This window comes from Gastrolobium bilobum, unplaced genomic scaffold, assembly GCF_033153095.1.
Source record: "Gastrolobium bilobum isolate Gb01-03AN ecotype WA unplaced genomic scaffold, APGP_CSIRO_Gbil_v1 utg17219, whole genome shotgun sequence".
Taxonomy (NCBI): domain Eukaryota; kingdom Viridiplantae; phylum Streptophyta; class Magnoliopsida; order Fabales; family Fabaceae; genus Gastrolobium; species Gastrolobium bilobum.
In genome coordinates this window covers 104,629-122,030 of record NW_026897120.1, presented here as the reverse complement: position 1 = coordinate 122,030, position 17,402 = coordinate 104,629, and the positions used below count along the sequence as shown (strand labels likewise).

General features: G+C 32.8%; 2 protein-coding genes across 2 annotated transcripts; one reads left to right on the top strand and one right to left on the bottom strand.

Moving 5' to 3' along the window:
• Positions 1-4,107: 4,107 nt before the first annotated feature.
• LOC133304329 (uncharacterized) lies at positions 4,108-7,813 on the bottom strand. The gene is made up of 4 exons (XM_061504344.1): positions 7,567-7,813; positions 7,365-7,463; positions 6,391-6,551; positions 4,108-4,570 (listed from the first exon to the last, which is right to left on the bottom strand). The coding sequence occupies exons 1-4, from the start codon at positions 7,664-7,666 to the stop codon at positions 4,463-4,465; spliced, it is 468 nt and encodes a 155-aa protein (XP_061360328.1). The 5' UTR covers positions 7,667-7,813; the 3' UTR covers positions 4,108-4,462.
• A 6,182-nt stretch (positions 7,814-13,995) lies between these two features.
• On the top strand, positions 13,996-16,790 carry LOC133304334 (probable receptor-like protein kinase At1g49730). The gene is made up of 7 exons (XM_061504349.1): positions 13,996-14,132; positions 14,453-14,717; positions 15,066-15,118; positions 15,210-15,277; positions 15,970-16,059; positions 16,204-16,264; positions 16,368-16,790. Exons 1-7 carry the CDS (start codon positions 14,069-14,071, stop codon positions 16,670-16,672), a joined length of 906 nt encoding a protein of 301 aa, XP_061360333.1. The 5' UTR covers positions 13,996-14,068; the 3' UTR covers positions 16,673-16,790.
• Positions 16,791-17,402: the final 612 nt, after the last annotated feature.

Here is a 17,402-nt window from a genome sequence, read left to right as displayed (position 1 = left end):
TCTGTAAGGATTGGATCCAGCTCAGTAGATGAAATCCCATTAAGTCAAGGAGGCCCTGCAGCACATGGTAGTTCTGAGCCACATGAAGGCAACTTGAGAGGAAGCAGCCCACCTCCATCAAATCCACAACAGGAAAATGAAATGTTGAGTGAGGCAACAATGAATGCAGCAACCAGTGGCACACGAACCAGGTTTTTGGCCTTCATGACAACACCTGGTTTCAGGGCACCAAGGTCTGCCTCAAGAAAATGACATGCTGTTGTATATGACCTGGGAGTAGTGCATGAGCCAACTGACAAGGACTGCATATAATGTGACTGACTTTTTTTGTAAATTCTGGCCATTATGTTTTTGGAGGCCTTATATAGTCAATGTTTTTTTTTTTGAATTCTGGCCATATTGTATTTAGAGGCCTTTCTTTTGATTCCTGGCAGTTGGCTTTATTTTGTAATGCACTACTGGACATCCATGTCTTCAAATATCATGAAACTCAAATGCACTTCTGTTGTAATGCACTGTATGTTTTTTAACCGATATATGTATCTGATGTAATGCACTTCTGTTTTGTAAATTTGGAATGCATACAAATGCAATGAGGTCATGTGCCTATTTTTATCTGGTTAGGGACCAATAAGATCCCCGTGCTTTTTGTCAAGGACCAAAAAGGTCAGAGTGTAGTATCATGTTCCAGCAAGTATGTTAGTGGATGATTGATGAATGTTTAAGCATGTCCATTTTTTATGTTTTTAAACTGAACTATGAAATTGTAGTTCTTCGACATCCATGTGTTCTGTTTTAACAAATTGGACACCACTCCTGTATCTGTACATTCTGCACTTCTGCTTTGTAAACTTGGTCTGCATACAAATGCAGTGAGGTCATATGCCTAATTTTCTTTGATTAGGGACCAATAAGGGCCCCATAAGGGCCCCGTGCGTTTTTCCAGGGACCAAAAAGGTCCTCGTGCAATTTGTCAGGGACCAAAATGGCCCTGGTTTTTTGGCATGATTGACAAATCTAATGTCCAACATGAAACTTCTGTAACAGCAATTTTTAGCCATCAATAACTTTACATTCTGGTTTGTGATACAATGCAGCAAACTGACACATTCATTCCATGCCTAAGTATGCAATATACCATACAAGGGACAAAATAGCATTCAGATGGCATTGAATACACAAATATATGATGCAATCAGACATAAAGGAATACATTGAAAGCTTCTTTATTATTAATCCAGATATGTATGATGCAGACAGATTCCAACCAACACAGAATACGCCATATAATACAAGCTTCTTCATTAATTTGTATCACAAGAGTACTGAGTACTCATTACACTTCAGTGAAGGAAAAATACATTGAGGTAACTTGTTTTCACTGTTACCACACTAACAACAAACATACATATGATGATCACACCTACACAAGCAGCACCTAAGACCCTAGCTGACCTACCAACATTTCTAATTTGTTTTTCCATCCTATCTAACTCCTCCACCATCTTCAGGTATACATCATTTCGTTTTCTTTCCTGCTCATTAAGCTTCATTCCTTGCTCACTAATCTTCACATCTTGCTCTCTCATCATCATGTCCACATACTTCAACTTGAAAGTAATTTCAGCAACATCCAACTCCATATTGTGAATTTTTGCATCTTCCAGTTCCATCCGTTCATTACAGACATCTACCCATCTAAAAAAATCACAAAACGGCTTCTTCTCCTGCCAAAATAACAAACACGATTAGGGACTGTTTCAACTTAATAAAAGGGCAGATTACACATGTATACCTTGAAATTAGGACACCTAAGGAAAGCCCTGTTTGGGTTTCTCTTAGTTTTGGAGGTATAGACAATACTTTGTCTCCCACATTTGCACCTACGACCGGCGGTCCTTGTCAGTGTTCTTCCCCCCATTGAAGTACTCCCACTTGATCCCCCCATGCCAGAAGAAACACTCATCTTCTCCCACGCCCAGCAAATTTGGTAGATGTCTTCTACTGTCGTCGAGTTTCAATCATCAACGTCCAGAGATTTTGGGGTCGTATTGCTGTTTAGGGTTTATTTCATCAGTTTGGGGGATTGTGTCTGTTTAGGGTTCGATTGAGCATTTTGGGGTATTTTCATATTTAGGGTTCATGATCAACCCAAGAAACGACGTCGTCCGCTCAATTGGAAAGCTCTCAACCCATTTCGCACAAAACGTCATCGTCTGTAAATCCACGCCGTCAAACGTCCAAGCCGCGTCAGCACACTAACGCGCCACATGGGCACCATTAGTTGGGCCGTTACGGTGGAGTTAACAGAAGGACCAACGTGGCCCCTTTTTTCAGGGACCAATTTGTCCCTTTTTTATTGCTAGGGACTAAAAAGGCCTTCGTCGATATTGCCAGGGACTAAAAATGGTATTTACTCTATATATATATATGGTTATGCTTAGAGTTTATAGTTTATCAAACTCGTTCTTAATTTCTGTTGAAGGTTTGGACTTGAATAATTTCAGTTTTCTTATATTAGGAAGGTATATTTATAACATATTTTCGTTTACAACCTCTTACAATCATATCTTAATCATTGATTTTCGTTAATCAACGGTTATTAATTATTGCAAAATAATAATTAATTAATGATTTGTAAAAATAATAATAGTTGATTGGCGAAAATCAACGGTTAAGATATGATTATAAAAGGTTATAAACGAAAATAGGTCGTAAGTATAACCTTCTTCAATCAATATATATGTGTTTTAAAAGTGAGAAAGGTTATACTTACAACCTATTTTCGTTTACAATCACATTTTAATCGTTGATTTCCGTCAATCTGCGGTTATAATTTATTGGGTCATATTTATTAATTAATTATTAATTTTTAATAAATTATAACCGTCAGATTGATAAAAATCAACGGTTAAGATATAATTATAAAGGGTTCGCTTTTTCTACAGTCAATGTAGATAGCTTATCTACATTGAGCCCAAAACGACGTCGTTTTGAGTCAGAAATCAAGATATTTTTGTAATTATAATTTATTTAAGGGTTATAATCGTCTTTTTCATTTTAATTTTTTAATTTTTCAACCCAAAACGACGTCGTTTTGGAAGCGAATGTAGATAACTTATCTACATTCACTTTAGAAACATTAAAGCCAATTATAAAAGATTATAAACAAAAATAAATTATTCTCTTTAAAAGTTACGTAAACATATTAAGTACAAAGATTAATCAAGATTTAAATGGAATGGTATTGAGTAGTTGTACTTGTATCACATATAGTATGAAGATAAAAATGAAATGAAAAATCTGTAACTCAGTTTTTAATATAATATAATATAATATGGGAAAAGATATTGTAACAATCAAGTTGTGTTACTACCATGTTACTATCAATCAATTTCATCGTTAGATCAATTATGTTGATCCAACGGTTATATTTATTTCCATCTTTGTATGGTTATGATTCCCCATATTTAAAGTGAAAACATTAAATATGAGAAATCATAACCATACAAAGGTGTAAATAAATATAAAGTATTAAATTCGAGAAATCATGACCATACAAAGATAGAAATAAATATAATTGTTGGATCAACATACTCGATCTAACAATGAGATTGATTGATAGTAACTTGGTAATAACACAACTTGGTTGTCACAATATCTTTCCTCATATAATATTACTAATAAAAAATTTCACATTCATTTTAATCCCCATAATAAAATAATCCTTATACTTAATTACTATATAAAATCAAATATTGAAAATTACTCAAGTAACACTTATCTCGCGTATTACTAAACATTGTATAGCACTGAATGCATATATTTAGTTTTTAAAGAATTTATTGTCAATGTTTTTTATTTGCTATTTTGAAAGTAATATCTATATTTATATATGTTGTATCTAATCTATAAAATGCTAAACATGACTGTTAGCATGGTTGTAAAAATTATGTCTCTCCTTGGTATGAATTTGTTCCAAAATCATACTTCTAAATTTACAAAATCACAGATCTACAATTACAAAATCAAAGATTTAATTTTGAAGGTTGGCTCAAGCGATAATATGAGTTCTTGAAACACAAATTTGACTAGGCACTTTTGAGGCCAGAACTAGATAATTATTAAACCGCTCCACTCAAGTTAATCCTATACAGGTATGAGTCTTTTTTTCTGCCTGGGTCATGGAAATACGCGAGAAACCTGACTTGCTGAAAGAAATAATTAGGTTAATAGAATAAATACATAAAACAAAGATTTGCTGTCATAGGCCAATTATACAACATCATATGTTGTTCTAACTTATGTCGTTGACATTCATATGACCGTTCATCCTTTAAAAGAAAATTAGACAATAATGGCCGTGACTCTTGCATTCCTTGTTTGCTTCTACTGACAGATAGTTCCCACCGATGCAAAGCTAAAGTAGCAACCTACCTATACCGATAGTGTGATGGCTACTTCAGATATCAGACACAGAAGATCCAAAAACGATTTTGAATTTAAAGGTGATGCAAGTTAATGGTTCGTTGTTCTCATTCTTTAGTGTCATCTTCATAGTGTAGGTGCCCTGTAATCATTAAAATGAAGATAAGGAAATGATCTCAGTAATATATTGTTTAACTAAAATAGAAAAGGTTTACCTCCCAATAAAATTGTAATCAAAGACAGGCATGATTAAAACCAGAAAACAGGAGTACAAGAAAAGTTTACATCATGACAAGAGGTAATTAAGAAAATCAGTAAAAAGTCAATTCGAACTTATCTAAGCCAATATAAAGCAAACAGATAAGCAATCAAATTATGCACTGAAGAGTTAACGACGTATGTTGAAGAGAGCATAGGCCAAGAACATGCTGCTAAAGAATATTGAACATCATCTCAAATATCATGCTCTAAAGAAAATTGTCTTATCGTGATTTGAGATATTTGACATCAGCTACACAATGAATGAAGTGAACAGTCAAAGGCAAAGAACTGATTCAAACTGAAAAAAGAAACATGAAAGATATGAAACTATCAAATTGATAAAATGATCAAATGAAGCCGATCATAACACCACCCTCAAACGGGGCTATGTGGAGAAGAAGTTATCATTCAAGAGCATTCCTCCCTCCCTACAGGACAATAGATGTAGTAGGAACTAGGAAGGATGCACACACCATGCCTACCACTCCAAGAAATAAAGGTGCACGAGTTAATGTTAATCGCTTTTGTTGTCAAAGATTTGAATTAAGACAAACAAAACGGCCTAGTGTTAGAGAATAATATAAATCATTAAAAAGGTTAAAAAGTCATCACCCAAAACCTTAATGTTTTTGGGTTGAATTGATTTTTTACATGGTATCAGAGCTTCAGTAATCATAAGGTCACGAGTTCGATCCTCACCGCCCCCACTTGTGGAATTAAATAAACATAAGGTAAACCAAAATTTGGGCCTATGCAATAATCTATGCTTCAAGCTCAAAGGGCTCTTGCGTGAGGATGTATGTTAGAGAATAATATAAACTATTAAAAAGGCTAAAAGGCCCTCACCCAAAACCTTAAGGTTTTTGGGTTGAATTGGTTTTTTTTTTTTTTTTTGTAATTAAAGGCCACATTTCCAATCTATTACATTGGCTTAGTGGTCTCTAAGACCATCGATAAAAATAGCAGTCTAACATATCACCTATTGGCATCTTCACATATGGTAAAATGACTTTTAACTTTTTTACCAAAAAAAAAATGACTTTTAACTTTAGATTTAGGAGTTACATGATGTAAGAGAGAAAGGTAGAATTATTAACTACATGTTTGTATAAAGGAAAATTTTAGATATAGGTTTCATATACAATGAATAAAGCAGCAACAAACTCACATTTTAAAAGGAAAAATACATATGTGAGAAAATAATGCAGGTGTCCATCTCCTCAGAGATGCACCACAATGATTTTTGACATTCTCAAGAGATCAGTTTAAATACTCTTGGTAAATGTACTATTTACATCGTGATAGTGTTAGGATCCATTTGCAAGGTATGGGACTTAGAGTCCCACATTGGTTATATGAGAAACTAATGTGGGGTTTACAAGGCCTTGGACACCCTTTGAGCTAACTTTTGAGGTGGTGCATTCCAAGGTTCTTATCAGATAGTTTTTACAGCCATTAGCCTAGCTATGAAGATGGTAAAAATACAACACACACCAAGTGCAAATTTGCAAATGCCCAATGACAACTTTACCAACTGAATCAATGTCATATTAAATAAATTCATAATTGCTAACATGTATAAATGTGTCAACGGGGTGGCTCCTTGTGACGTTCAAAGGAGACTTCATTTCGTGATAGGGTTATATTCTTAGATTGGCTTCAGCATTGCTAAGAGCGTGAATTTGATAAATTGAAACTAACCGGTGGAGCAAATGCAGGCAATTTTTGGGTGTTAGCAACCACAAAATTGCCAGTTGCAACAGGACAGGACACTTGCTCACAAAGATCATGGGTTTCTTTATGGACAACCACTCCAATGTATGCAACCGTAATTACCCACTTCCCACCAGAAATAGCTTCACCTGCATCAAAGATAGACATTAGAGGGAAACTCCACTCACAATCCACTAAAATTAAATAAATGACATACTAATTAACAAAGCAGCTCCCACACACGTAATGCTTCGCAATGAACAAACCATTAAAGTAGTAAAATTCTCTTTTTGAGTATGTAAAGAACCAATCCAACTCAAAAGCTTTAGCTTGTGAGTGAGACTATATTAATAGTTTTATATATCTTTAAGACGCCTCCTCACTGAAGAATTCATTGGGTTTAAAAAACAGATGATGCATCAGGCTCAGCCTAACTATGCTAAGAAATTCCACAAAGAAAATAGAGGCGGTGAGAATCGAACCCGGATCGAAACTTTGATACCATATAAAGAACAGTGGCAGAGCTGCTTTAGCTTCTGTAAGGGCTGGCTTGTTTTCTAAATCAGATGCTTTTTTTAATCTTCAGTAAATTTAAATAGTTGGCTTCCTCGATAGCAGCTGATTTTGGCCTTGGCTTTCTCCATGGTTGGTTGATTTTTGGCCCGGCCTTTCTGATTTTTCCGGCTCTGCCACTGATAAAGAACCAATTCAACCCAAAAACTTAAAATTTACTGTGAGGTTACATTAATGGTGTTATATATATATCTGACGGAGTACGTGTAAGTATTCAAAATCTCTTTTTGAGTAAATTATTCTGTTCATAAAAACAATATAAGTGAAATATAATTTCGTTTGTCCAGTAATCAACACATTAAACCACTAACCTGGTCCCTGCATGAAAGCAAAATGGAAATTGGGGGGAAAAAAATTAATAAAATAAAGATAAAGAAGAGAGGGATTACGAGTAGCAGAGGAGATCTTAAACGTAGCTGGCCTTGCACGCACAACAGGGTCTGGTGTTATTTCAACTCCAGACACCTTCACAGCATAGTTTACATCATCTGCATAAATTTTGAGCGGATAATTAAATACATAAAAATGTACTATATTCATAAAGTTCCATGAGACCAAAGAAAACCTAAAAGAGGGAGAGAGATGAAGTACCGCAGTATCTGAAGCTAGTAGGTTGAGCTTGAAAAAATGAAAGGAAGAGGATGAATAAGCATAAAAGAAGGTGGAGCTTTGGATGAAACTGAAACTCCATGTGAATTGTGAAGTAGGGAAAGGTTTATGGAAGCCGGAACAAGGAAGCATAGCTCTTAGCCTCTTAGCATTTGGTTGCTCCAATGATCCCGTGCATTCATATCTGTGGGGTCATCTCTACCTGGGATTCACCCGTAAATCTCTTATTTGTGACTGTGAGCAATGTTATCACAACCGGACGGTCATCAACCCGACTAGGGGGGTGATTAAATTATTGGACATATAAATTTATATTTCATATTTAATTTTTTTTTAAATTATGATATGAAAATAAATATTTATGGAATCAAAATCAAACAAATAAAAACAATACGGTACCATGCTACGATGCACGGACACGGACACGGGACGTGGGACACGACACGCGACACGTTAATTCTAAAAATTGTCATATTTTGACACGTTGGGACACGTTTTGATATTAAATAAAATTTTTAATATATATAATATAATTTATATTTAATACATATAAGAGTCCATAACAAGTCATATAACCAATCAAATATTTAAATTAAATAACATAAATATAGATATAAATAATTTTCGTACTTTGTTAATTTTTCATGTCAAATTTCATAACAGAAAAAAATTAATTTATAAATTATTTCTTTTATATTTAGTTAACAAAATAAAATTAAGATTTAAAAATAAAATAAAATAAAAACGTGTCCGAGCGTGTCCGAGCATTGACCGCGTGTCCAAAAAAGTTGATTGCGTGTCAGAAAAACGTGTCGGAACGTGTCTGAGAGTTGACCGCATATCCCCAAATGTTAACCACGTGTCCGACACGCAAATTTTCAAAAAAAGACCATGTCCGTGCTATATAGGTACCATGTAAGTCATAATAAAAAAATTGAAAATAATAAAAATAAAAAATTGTAAATTTAGAAAAATTGAAATAAGAGGAGATAAGAAATGAGTAAAGTAAGGAAACTGAGTTTGCTGGCCTAGAATTTGTAGCTAAATCTAAATTGTGTTATTTCCAAAAAAAAATAAAAAAAATTTGTGTTTTGCTTTTCGCATTTTGGGCACAAGCACCTTTTTACTGTTACTCAAAAAAATTATCAAGATAAAGTTGATTAAATAAGTCTTTTTCAAACTAATACAGTCAAATACATTATTGATATTAACTAGACTAGTTCCGTCAATAATTCTAACGGGAGTGATGTCATGTTAGCATTATGTAGGCAGTTACATTACTGTAAAATTTTGGAAGGCCATAACTTTTGATTTGGATATTTAAATAAGATTTTTTTTATTTCATATTACTTTTTGAGATCTATGCAATATCACCTCATTTGGCATATTTTATTTCCCACAAACATAGTTCGAATTTGTAACACTGGTACCACAATCACAAGAGCGTTTAAATCCAGATGCTCCTGAATTCTTTCCAAACTAACATCATGAGCTACAGACCATGCCATCGATTGACACGTTTTATCTATGTGAATGGTGTTATTTAATTTCTTTTCTTATTTTTCAACTATCCAACAATAACAAATAATGACAGTGGTTTCGTCACCATCAACGCGCACAGGCAACAACGGATAACAACATTTCTTCTTATGGAAAGCCCTAAAGTACTGATCTTGTTGCTGAAAAAACTGTTGCCTCAGAGGCTAAACGTGAAAAAACTAGGCCAAGAAATCGATAACACTTGCTGCAGCTCATGGTGTTGGTTTGGACAGAACTCGGCAGTTTCTGAGTTTAAATGTTCTTGTGATTGTGGAACAATTGTTGCAAATTCAAACTATGTCTGTGGGAGATAAAATATTTCAAATGAGTTGTCATTACGTTGATCTCGAAAAGTTATGTGGAATAAAAAAATTACCTGATTTGGATACCCGAGTCAAAAGTTATGGTCTTTCGAAGTTTTACGATAACGAAAATGCCTACGTTGCGCTGACATGGTATCAGTCCCGTCAGGATCATTGATGGGACTAGTCCTTTCAGTAGGGGTATAAATGTGACGAACGGCTTGTTAGGGCCCAAGGCTTGGCTTAACTTGACTTGCTTAATAAATAGAACGAGCTCAAGTTTTTAAAAAAATTTGTTTAACCCTATTTTTTTACTATTGGTCTGTCTTTTCCTCTCTCGGTCACTTACATTTTCACGACTTTACCCCAACAAGGCTCTTTGACTATTGAAAAAATACATTTATAATTATAAATGAGTCAAGCCAAGTCTTTAATTTTTCATAAACAAGCCAAGCATAAAATTTAGCTCGTACTAGGCTAACGGGCCAAGCCAAGCTCAAAATATTTTTCATTGGCTTGGCTCGTTTAAGCTAAAGCTTGGCTCAACACAGCTCATTTACACCCATATTCATCAGTACTAGTAACTTGTTTGACTGCATTAGTTTGAAAAAATTTATATAATTAACTTTAACTGGGCAATTCTTTTGTCCCCCAGTCTTAGAATGGTGCTTTAGCCTCACATTTTATGTTAAGGAAGCTGGAACAAGGAAGCATAGATCTTAGCCTCTTAGCATTTGGTTGCTCCTGTGCATTAATATCTATAGGGTCATCTCTACGTGGGATTCGCTCGTAAATCTCTTATTTGTGACTCCTGAGTAAGGGTGTAAATTGTCTAGGCTAGGCTAGGCTTTAGCATAAATAGTCTAGACTTGTGTAAAATACTTTAGGTCTGATCTGACCTGTTAGTCTTGTGTGAGCTTAAATTATAAATATGGTATGACCTATATTTAAAAAACAAAAGTCTTGACCTAGGTCTTTTATCCTGTTTAAGCCTATTAAACATTTAATAATTAAAATAATATTACTTTATTATTAAAAATGATTAGAATAATAATTTTATTTGTTTTTTTTAAAATACATAATATGATATAGGCCAGCTTGTAGGTTTATAGGTTTGACATGTAAAAAAAAGTCTAAAGCCTACTTTTTAAATATATTTTTTTAAAAATCTAGACTTGCTCTATTTGACTATATGTAATTAGTCAAACCTGACGTGATATAGGTTAGGTCGTAAGCTCCTGTATGCCGATTAGACCATTTACACCCTTACTTGTGAGTGTGTGGGTTGCATTAGAACTTTTTTTATTATTATTAAATGGGATTTTACTTTTATATATAAAGTTTGTTTATTTAAAACTAAACTTGGTAAAATAGGTTGAATCCCATGAATCAACCCGTCAAAACGAAGTGGGTTGTTTTGTGTATTTCAACCTATTTACCTAAATAACTTATATTTATGGGAATGGGTCAACTCACATTTTAAAAAATATATATTAAATTATTAGATCATGACTTAATTGATTTATATGAATGACTATTATACAAGACAAAATATTTTCTTTTAGGGTCACAATGCTATTATTTTATTGAAAATATTCTTTTGTATTCACTTTTTATTAAGAACAAAAAAATATCAACACAAAAAATAAAAGAAACTTCAACTTGTTTTTGGATTTAGATGTCAGTATAGGATGACTGGTCACGTTGGATTCCAATAGGTAATGATGTAGTACAATCTTTGTCTTCCATTTCTCATTCCACTGCTATATGTATCTCTTAGATAATAATAGATTTTCATTTACTGAATTATTAATTAAAGATGTTTTTCTAAAAAGTAATTAATAATACAGTACGTACCAAAATAATGAAAAGAGTAATCTAATTAATTATACATTGATTACTAAATTACTGATTAAATGTTATCAACAAAAGAATATAATTAATTAACTAACGATTATGTGATAATATAATTAATTATTTTAATAATAATAATTTCTTAATTAGTTAACTTATAGTTAATATGTAATTCATTAGTTAGTAAATTATATATTTTTTATTAATTTAATGATTAACGGATAATTAATGAGATTATTATTTTTAATTACTTTTGGTAACGTGTTGTTATTTACTCCATAGTGTTAATCTTTAATTATGAATTTAGTAAATGTAAGGTATAATTTATATGTCAAAAAGCAATCTATTAAAATTTTTTGAAATCACAATCCAATACACGCGTAAGTTCTAACGATATAGCACAATCAGACACGCACATGTCCTGTATGAATTGATTTTCGTAAATGAAATTTTTACAAATAAAAAGTGTAAAATTATTCATCTCGCAAACATGTTCACAATATCCCTTTATTTTTATTTTCTTTGGTTACCAGTATGTTTTTTTGGTGAAGAACTTGAATTCATCATAGCACCACATTAATGATTTATTTCTATTAATTCTATGCTAAACTAATACAGTAATATGTTTGATCCTCTTCATTATTATTTTTGTGACAAATAAAATCTTAATCCTAAACTCACTCCCAACAAAATTGCCTCCAATAAAAAATTCATGTGGTTTATAAAAAAAACAAAAACTAATACAGTAATATCAATTATAAATAGAAGAAAATGATAATCTCAAAGCTCAGTGAATGTTTGAATTAAAAAATAAATAGAAAATTCACTGTTTTTTAATCTCAAAATAAAAATAATCAAGATTTTACTGAGAAAGTATCTAAAAAATGATTTTCTCTTAAAATTTAAATCTAAACAAAACCAAACATATATTTAATGTAGGAGATGAATAGTACAGGAGAATTTCAATGCTATAAATATACATGGGACAACTTTTATGTTGACGCTGTTTATACTTTATACTTCTAGTCATTCGCTGTTCTTTAATTATTATTATATATTATTAAAAAAAATTATGTGCAACTAAATCTAACGATTGAGTATGCACCCATAAAAATCTAACGATTGATTATGAAAATAATTTTACAATATTAATTTATAATTTCAATTTATATTCTTGCTCATTTCCAACCACGTTAATCAACTTCAATGGCCGGGCTCCATTGTTGACAAAATGCAATTTTATTTAGGTGAAAGTTTCAATTACTTCTTAATTCCTTTTTAAAATATATGATATATAACAAGGGCATATTTTGATATTTCGAGAAATGAAATTAAGCTAAGGATTAATCTTATTAATTAAGTAAAAAAATATTAGACTTTTGAAACCACCGTATATAACAGGAGTTTTCACTCATTAAATACTTTACCTTACACATTATGTCTATAATTAATATTAAGTTACGTTGAAATGCTTTATAGGTACACAACTCCCTTTGTTTATTAGAGCACACTACGAAGCAACCTGCCACCACCACCATTGGACCATTCTATGAAAGTTCAAATACATCATACTTTATGATCAAATACACTCATTTGTTCATAAGTAATCTTTATCAGACTCAATTTTTTTTTATTTTAATGGTATTTTCTAATGAATTGTTAGGAGGTAGAATAATGATTATAATGTACATCTTAAAATCTTCTATCTTTGTTATTCAAAAAAAAAAAAAATCTTCTATCTTTTAAATATATATATATATATATATGTGAAAATTATACTCTTATGTTACATAAGATTCATCTCTTATGTCACACTCACATAAAAGGATGTGTCTTTTTTTAAAAATAAAAATAAAAAAATTGATGGACCTCAGTTAATTTATCTCACAATATAAGATAACTTCTTTCCTACAACATGAGAGAAGTAAAGCCTATATATATAATTAAGTGAAGAGTCATTACAATTTACAATAAAATAAAATTATCCATCAACAGTGTTACGTAGTTTATAATTCAATCTTGTCTCTTTGAGACAAAGACTACAGTATAAAGTTTTTTTGGGAGCATCTATTGGATCTCTAACCCCGTAAGTTAAATTCTCTTAAGATCTTAATACATCCTAATTCCTAATTACGAATGGATACTTTCATATATTAGTTAAGATGATCAATCTCATATAGAAGATCCTAATTTTTCATGGATAAATTAATAGTAATAAGAATGAGAAAAAAGAAAATATTAAAATATTAAAATAAGAAATAACTATATCATCACCCTTAATTTACCCATAAATAATTAATATCATATTATATTATAAGAAAATAATAGTCTCATGTTACATAAAAAAATTATCTTTTATCACACACCCATAAAATTTCGGGTTAATTTTTTTTTAAATTGTGAATTCTAAATATTTGTTTTATCCACATAAAAATACAATAGCGTGTAACATGAAATTAGTAAACTCATTTATTATATTACACATTCCCTCCCAAACTTCTCAGTAACCCCAAACCTAATTGAAAACAGAAAACGGTTTCAGCGTAGCATTCTGTTATTTAAACCTCTTTTTTTTAATTTTACTTTTTTACCCAACTCGTCAAGGTTGACGTTGACGCACGTTGAATCGGAGCAGCAAGTGGGTCTCACTCTCTCTCTCTCTCTCTCTCTCCTAAAACCCAAAGGTAACACAATCTGCAGATTCGTTTTGATAAAAGTAGTTGCAATGGAATTTGACGGTGTTATCTTCTCACCCAACTCCGTTATCGTTAACCGACACTTCCATCGCCATGGATCCCTTGATCCGCAAGCTCCGGCGCCAGCTCCTCGCATGGCTTCACCGATCTCGTTCCGGTATCTCATTAACCATTCTACAATTCAGTCTTATTTAACTTTAATTCAGTGTTTTTATTGTTGCGATTCGAAATTGGGATGGTTTAATTGCTATTTCAGCGAATGTCAAGTGTTTAACTAAAGTGAACAAACAGAACACTCAAAAGTTTTCAATCGCTTCAGTAGTTCACTGTAAATTCTAAAAGCTTTTTCAATTAGTGTTTATTTTTATTTTAATAATAGTTGCTTCCTGTAATTGAATGCTTGATGGGCGCTTTTTAATGGCTCGAATTCAATTTCAATGAATGAATGTGTTTGAATTGTTATTGTTCACTGTTCAGGTCAGGTATTTTTTGTGAGGAGAATTTCGTACAAGGATGTTAGAAAGGCGACAGATGGTTTCCAAAGAATCGTTTATAGCGATTCTGAGGTTTCTGCATATGCTGCGAAATTCGGAGAGGGTGGTGGTGTTTGCTTGGTGAAAGAAGTAAAAGATTTTGATCTAAGCAATGGCAATTTCCATAGACAAGTGCAATTTTTGGGGCGCTTGCATCATCGTCACCTTCTCTCACTCAAAGGGTTTTCTGGGGGACATAATCACAAGAGGTTGGGCGCCTAAAACTAGAGTAACTTGTGTTTCACTTTTTTTCATTTTTCAATTTTCTTGTTTAATTGGTCTCCCTGTATGAGAATTTCCGTTGTTAAAATTGATAATGATCACATAAAACCCGTATGTGAACCATGAGCCCTTGTTATTACTTAAATGGCTTGTAAGAATGTAATATAGGTATTTCTATCTTTCAAGCAAGATGAGAAACATATTTATTCATCTCTTTGAGATGGGATGGTATTCTTTTGGACGTGGACCATTATTACAATTAGGGTGTCCTTGGTATAGGTATAGATAAGTCTTGCCATTGTATAACTTTTTTCCCTTTTGGGTTATTTCTGCAGACTGCTCATATTTGACAACATAGAAAATGGAAGCTTAAAGGAGCATCTCAATGGTAAATTTTAAAAAAATAAACGATAGTTTAGAGGAGCATCTTAATGATGGTTGCACTGTTTGATTTTGTTTCAATGATTTGATGCTGGCAGACCCTTTAAAGACTCCCTTAAATTGGAGGACGAGGTTACAGATTGCTAATGGTGTTGTGGCTGCACTGGTAATAAGCCTCTTCAAATTAAAGCATGTCCAGAACCAAAAATGCCTGATATTTTCAGCTTGAAACTGCACTCTTTTTTTTTTTTTTTTTCTATTGCACTTAATTTTAAGAACCTGAAATTTTAATGTCTCGTTGAGTTTCCTAAATTGATTATGAAATCCATGCTAAATTAGTACTGTTTAATACCTGTTAGTGTTCTGCCCGTGTCAGAAAGAGAAATTGCTTGGCAAATACGGCAAAATGATATTGGAAACTAGGCTACTTGGTTCCATGGACGAGGGTAGAAGTTAACTTCGTGTATTCAATTTGCTGTTAGTGTCATTTAGAAGTTAATGTTTTCCCTACTGAAAATATGACTTGGTACGGGAAGACGAAATTGTTGGCAAAAAGCATTGAGATTCCAACAATAATAAGTACCATTTAATTTGCTCGATGACAAACAACAATTTACATATTTAGCTACAAGATATATTTTCACATGATTTGGCTAGTATTCAAGTGGTTTATTTTGGGTGATATGAGGGTAGAAATATGAAGCAGTTTACTATGATGTTATAGCGTGGAATTGTAAGAGTGTGTTCTGATACCCACGCGATTTAAAATTATATGAACCATCAGTAGAAGCTACAAAAATTTTCAAGCATGGTCATCTGATATATCCCAATACTTACATATGTTGACTCTGGATGCAGGAATACTTGTTTCGCTTCAGTGAACCACCAGTATGTAATGTCTCTATCAGCTCAAGCAATATCATGTTAGATGAGAACTTCACAGCTAAAGTAAGGAACTAGTTCCCTTTCTCGCTGTAAATTCTCACCTTTTGGCTGAATTAATATATATCATATCTGATTGACATGCCGAAGACAAATAAAGCAATCTAATTTAGAAATAGTATTAAACGAGATTTCCTTCCATAATTTCAGCTATCCGACTTTGGCCTTTTTACTTCTGGTGGAAATTCTGTTATGATGCCATATTCAGAAGGTCTCTTCTCTTTGTAAACTACTCTTACAACAAAAAACAAAATTGAAGTACTTCCTCTTAATTACTTTGCGATTTATGTGCTCACCAGCCTCGTCCATTTCAGATTGCATGAGGCAGAAAGGTTGCAAGATTATATTCCAACTTGGAGTGGTCATACTGGAATTGGTCACCGGTCAGTCTTCAGAGATGGAAGGATCTGATTTGATTGAATGGATCCAAGAAGCCCGATTCTACAGTTCCATAGATAAGATGATAGACCCTGATCTTGGAAACAATTATGATTGTACGGAGCTTAAAAGTCTTCTAGCTGTGGCAAAATTATGTATCAAATCATGGGACAAGCCTTCGTTTACAATTCCTCAGTTATTTCGGTATGTCCAAAAGAAGATTGACATTCCCCATGACTAGGTCCGTTTATTTGTTTTCTTTGAAAAACCTTGGGCTTCATGGGAGAATATTTGGCACCCCCTTGTGTGAATGCTTTCACGTTTCTTGCCTCTTGGAGAGTCGGTTTTGTTAACTGCCGTGATGCTCATATTTGAAATTGAATGAAGAATATGATATAAAAGTTAACAATTAGTAGTAGAATTCCGAGTGATAAAAGAAGAATGTCGAATAGAAAACCCCACACTCTTCAGATAAATACTTCATTGATGTAGCAAGAATAAATATCCTTTCTTTGTTGTAATCTCCTTGAGGCGCAGTTGTCCATGTTCAGGAAACAACAAAAAGCCTAGAATTTGTAAGTAGCACACAGGCGAAACGTTAGCAATGTAAACAAGAACTTTCTGTTGCATCACCATCACAGGAATGGATTACGTAGCTTAGGGAGTAGAATCTAGTGTTGGGTTTAAACTTTAATAAATAAAGTAATTAAAAAATAGGAAATGAAGGGTTTATGTTATGAAGAGGTGTGTCCCTAGGAATTTGTTAGTGGACAATTATTATGCTTAGAGTTTGGTGAAGAGGTGTGTCCCTAGGAATTTGTTAGTGGACAATTATTTAATGTTAGAGTTACTAGGTAACCTTTTAATTGTTTTAGTCATTTGCTATTGCTTATAAATAGCACTATGTAAACCATTTGAAGATGAACTTGGCATATACAGTAATAGAAAGAGGTATTGATTAGAGAAAAATA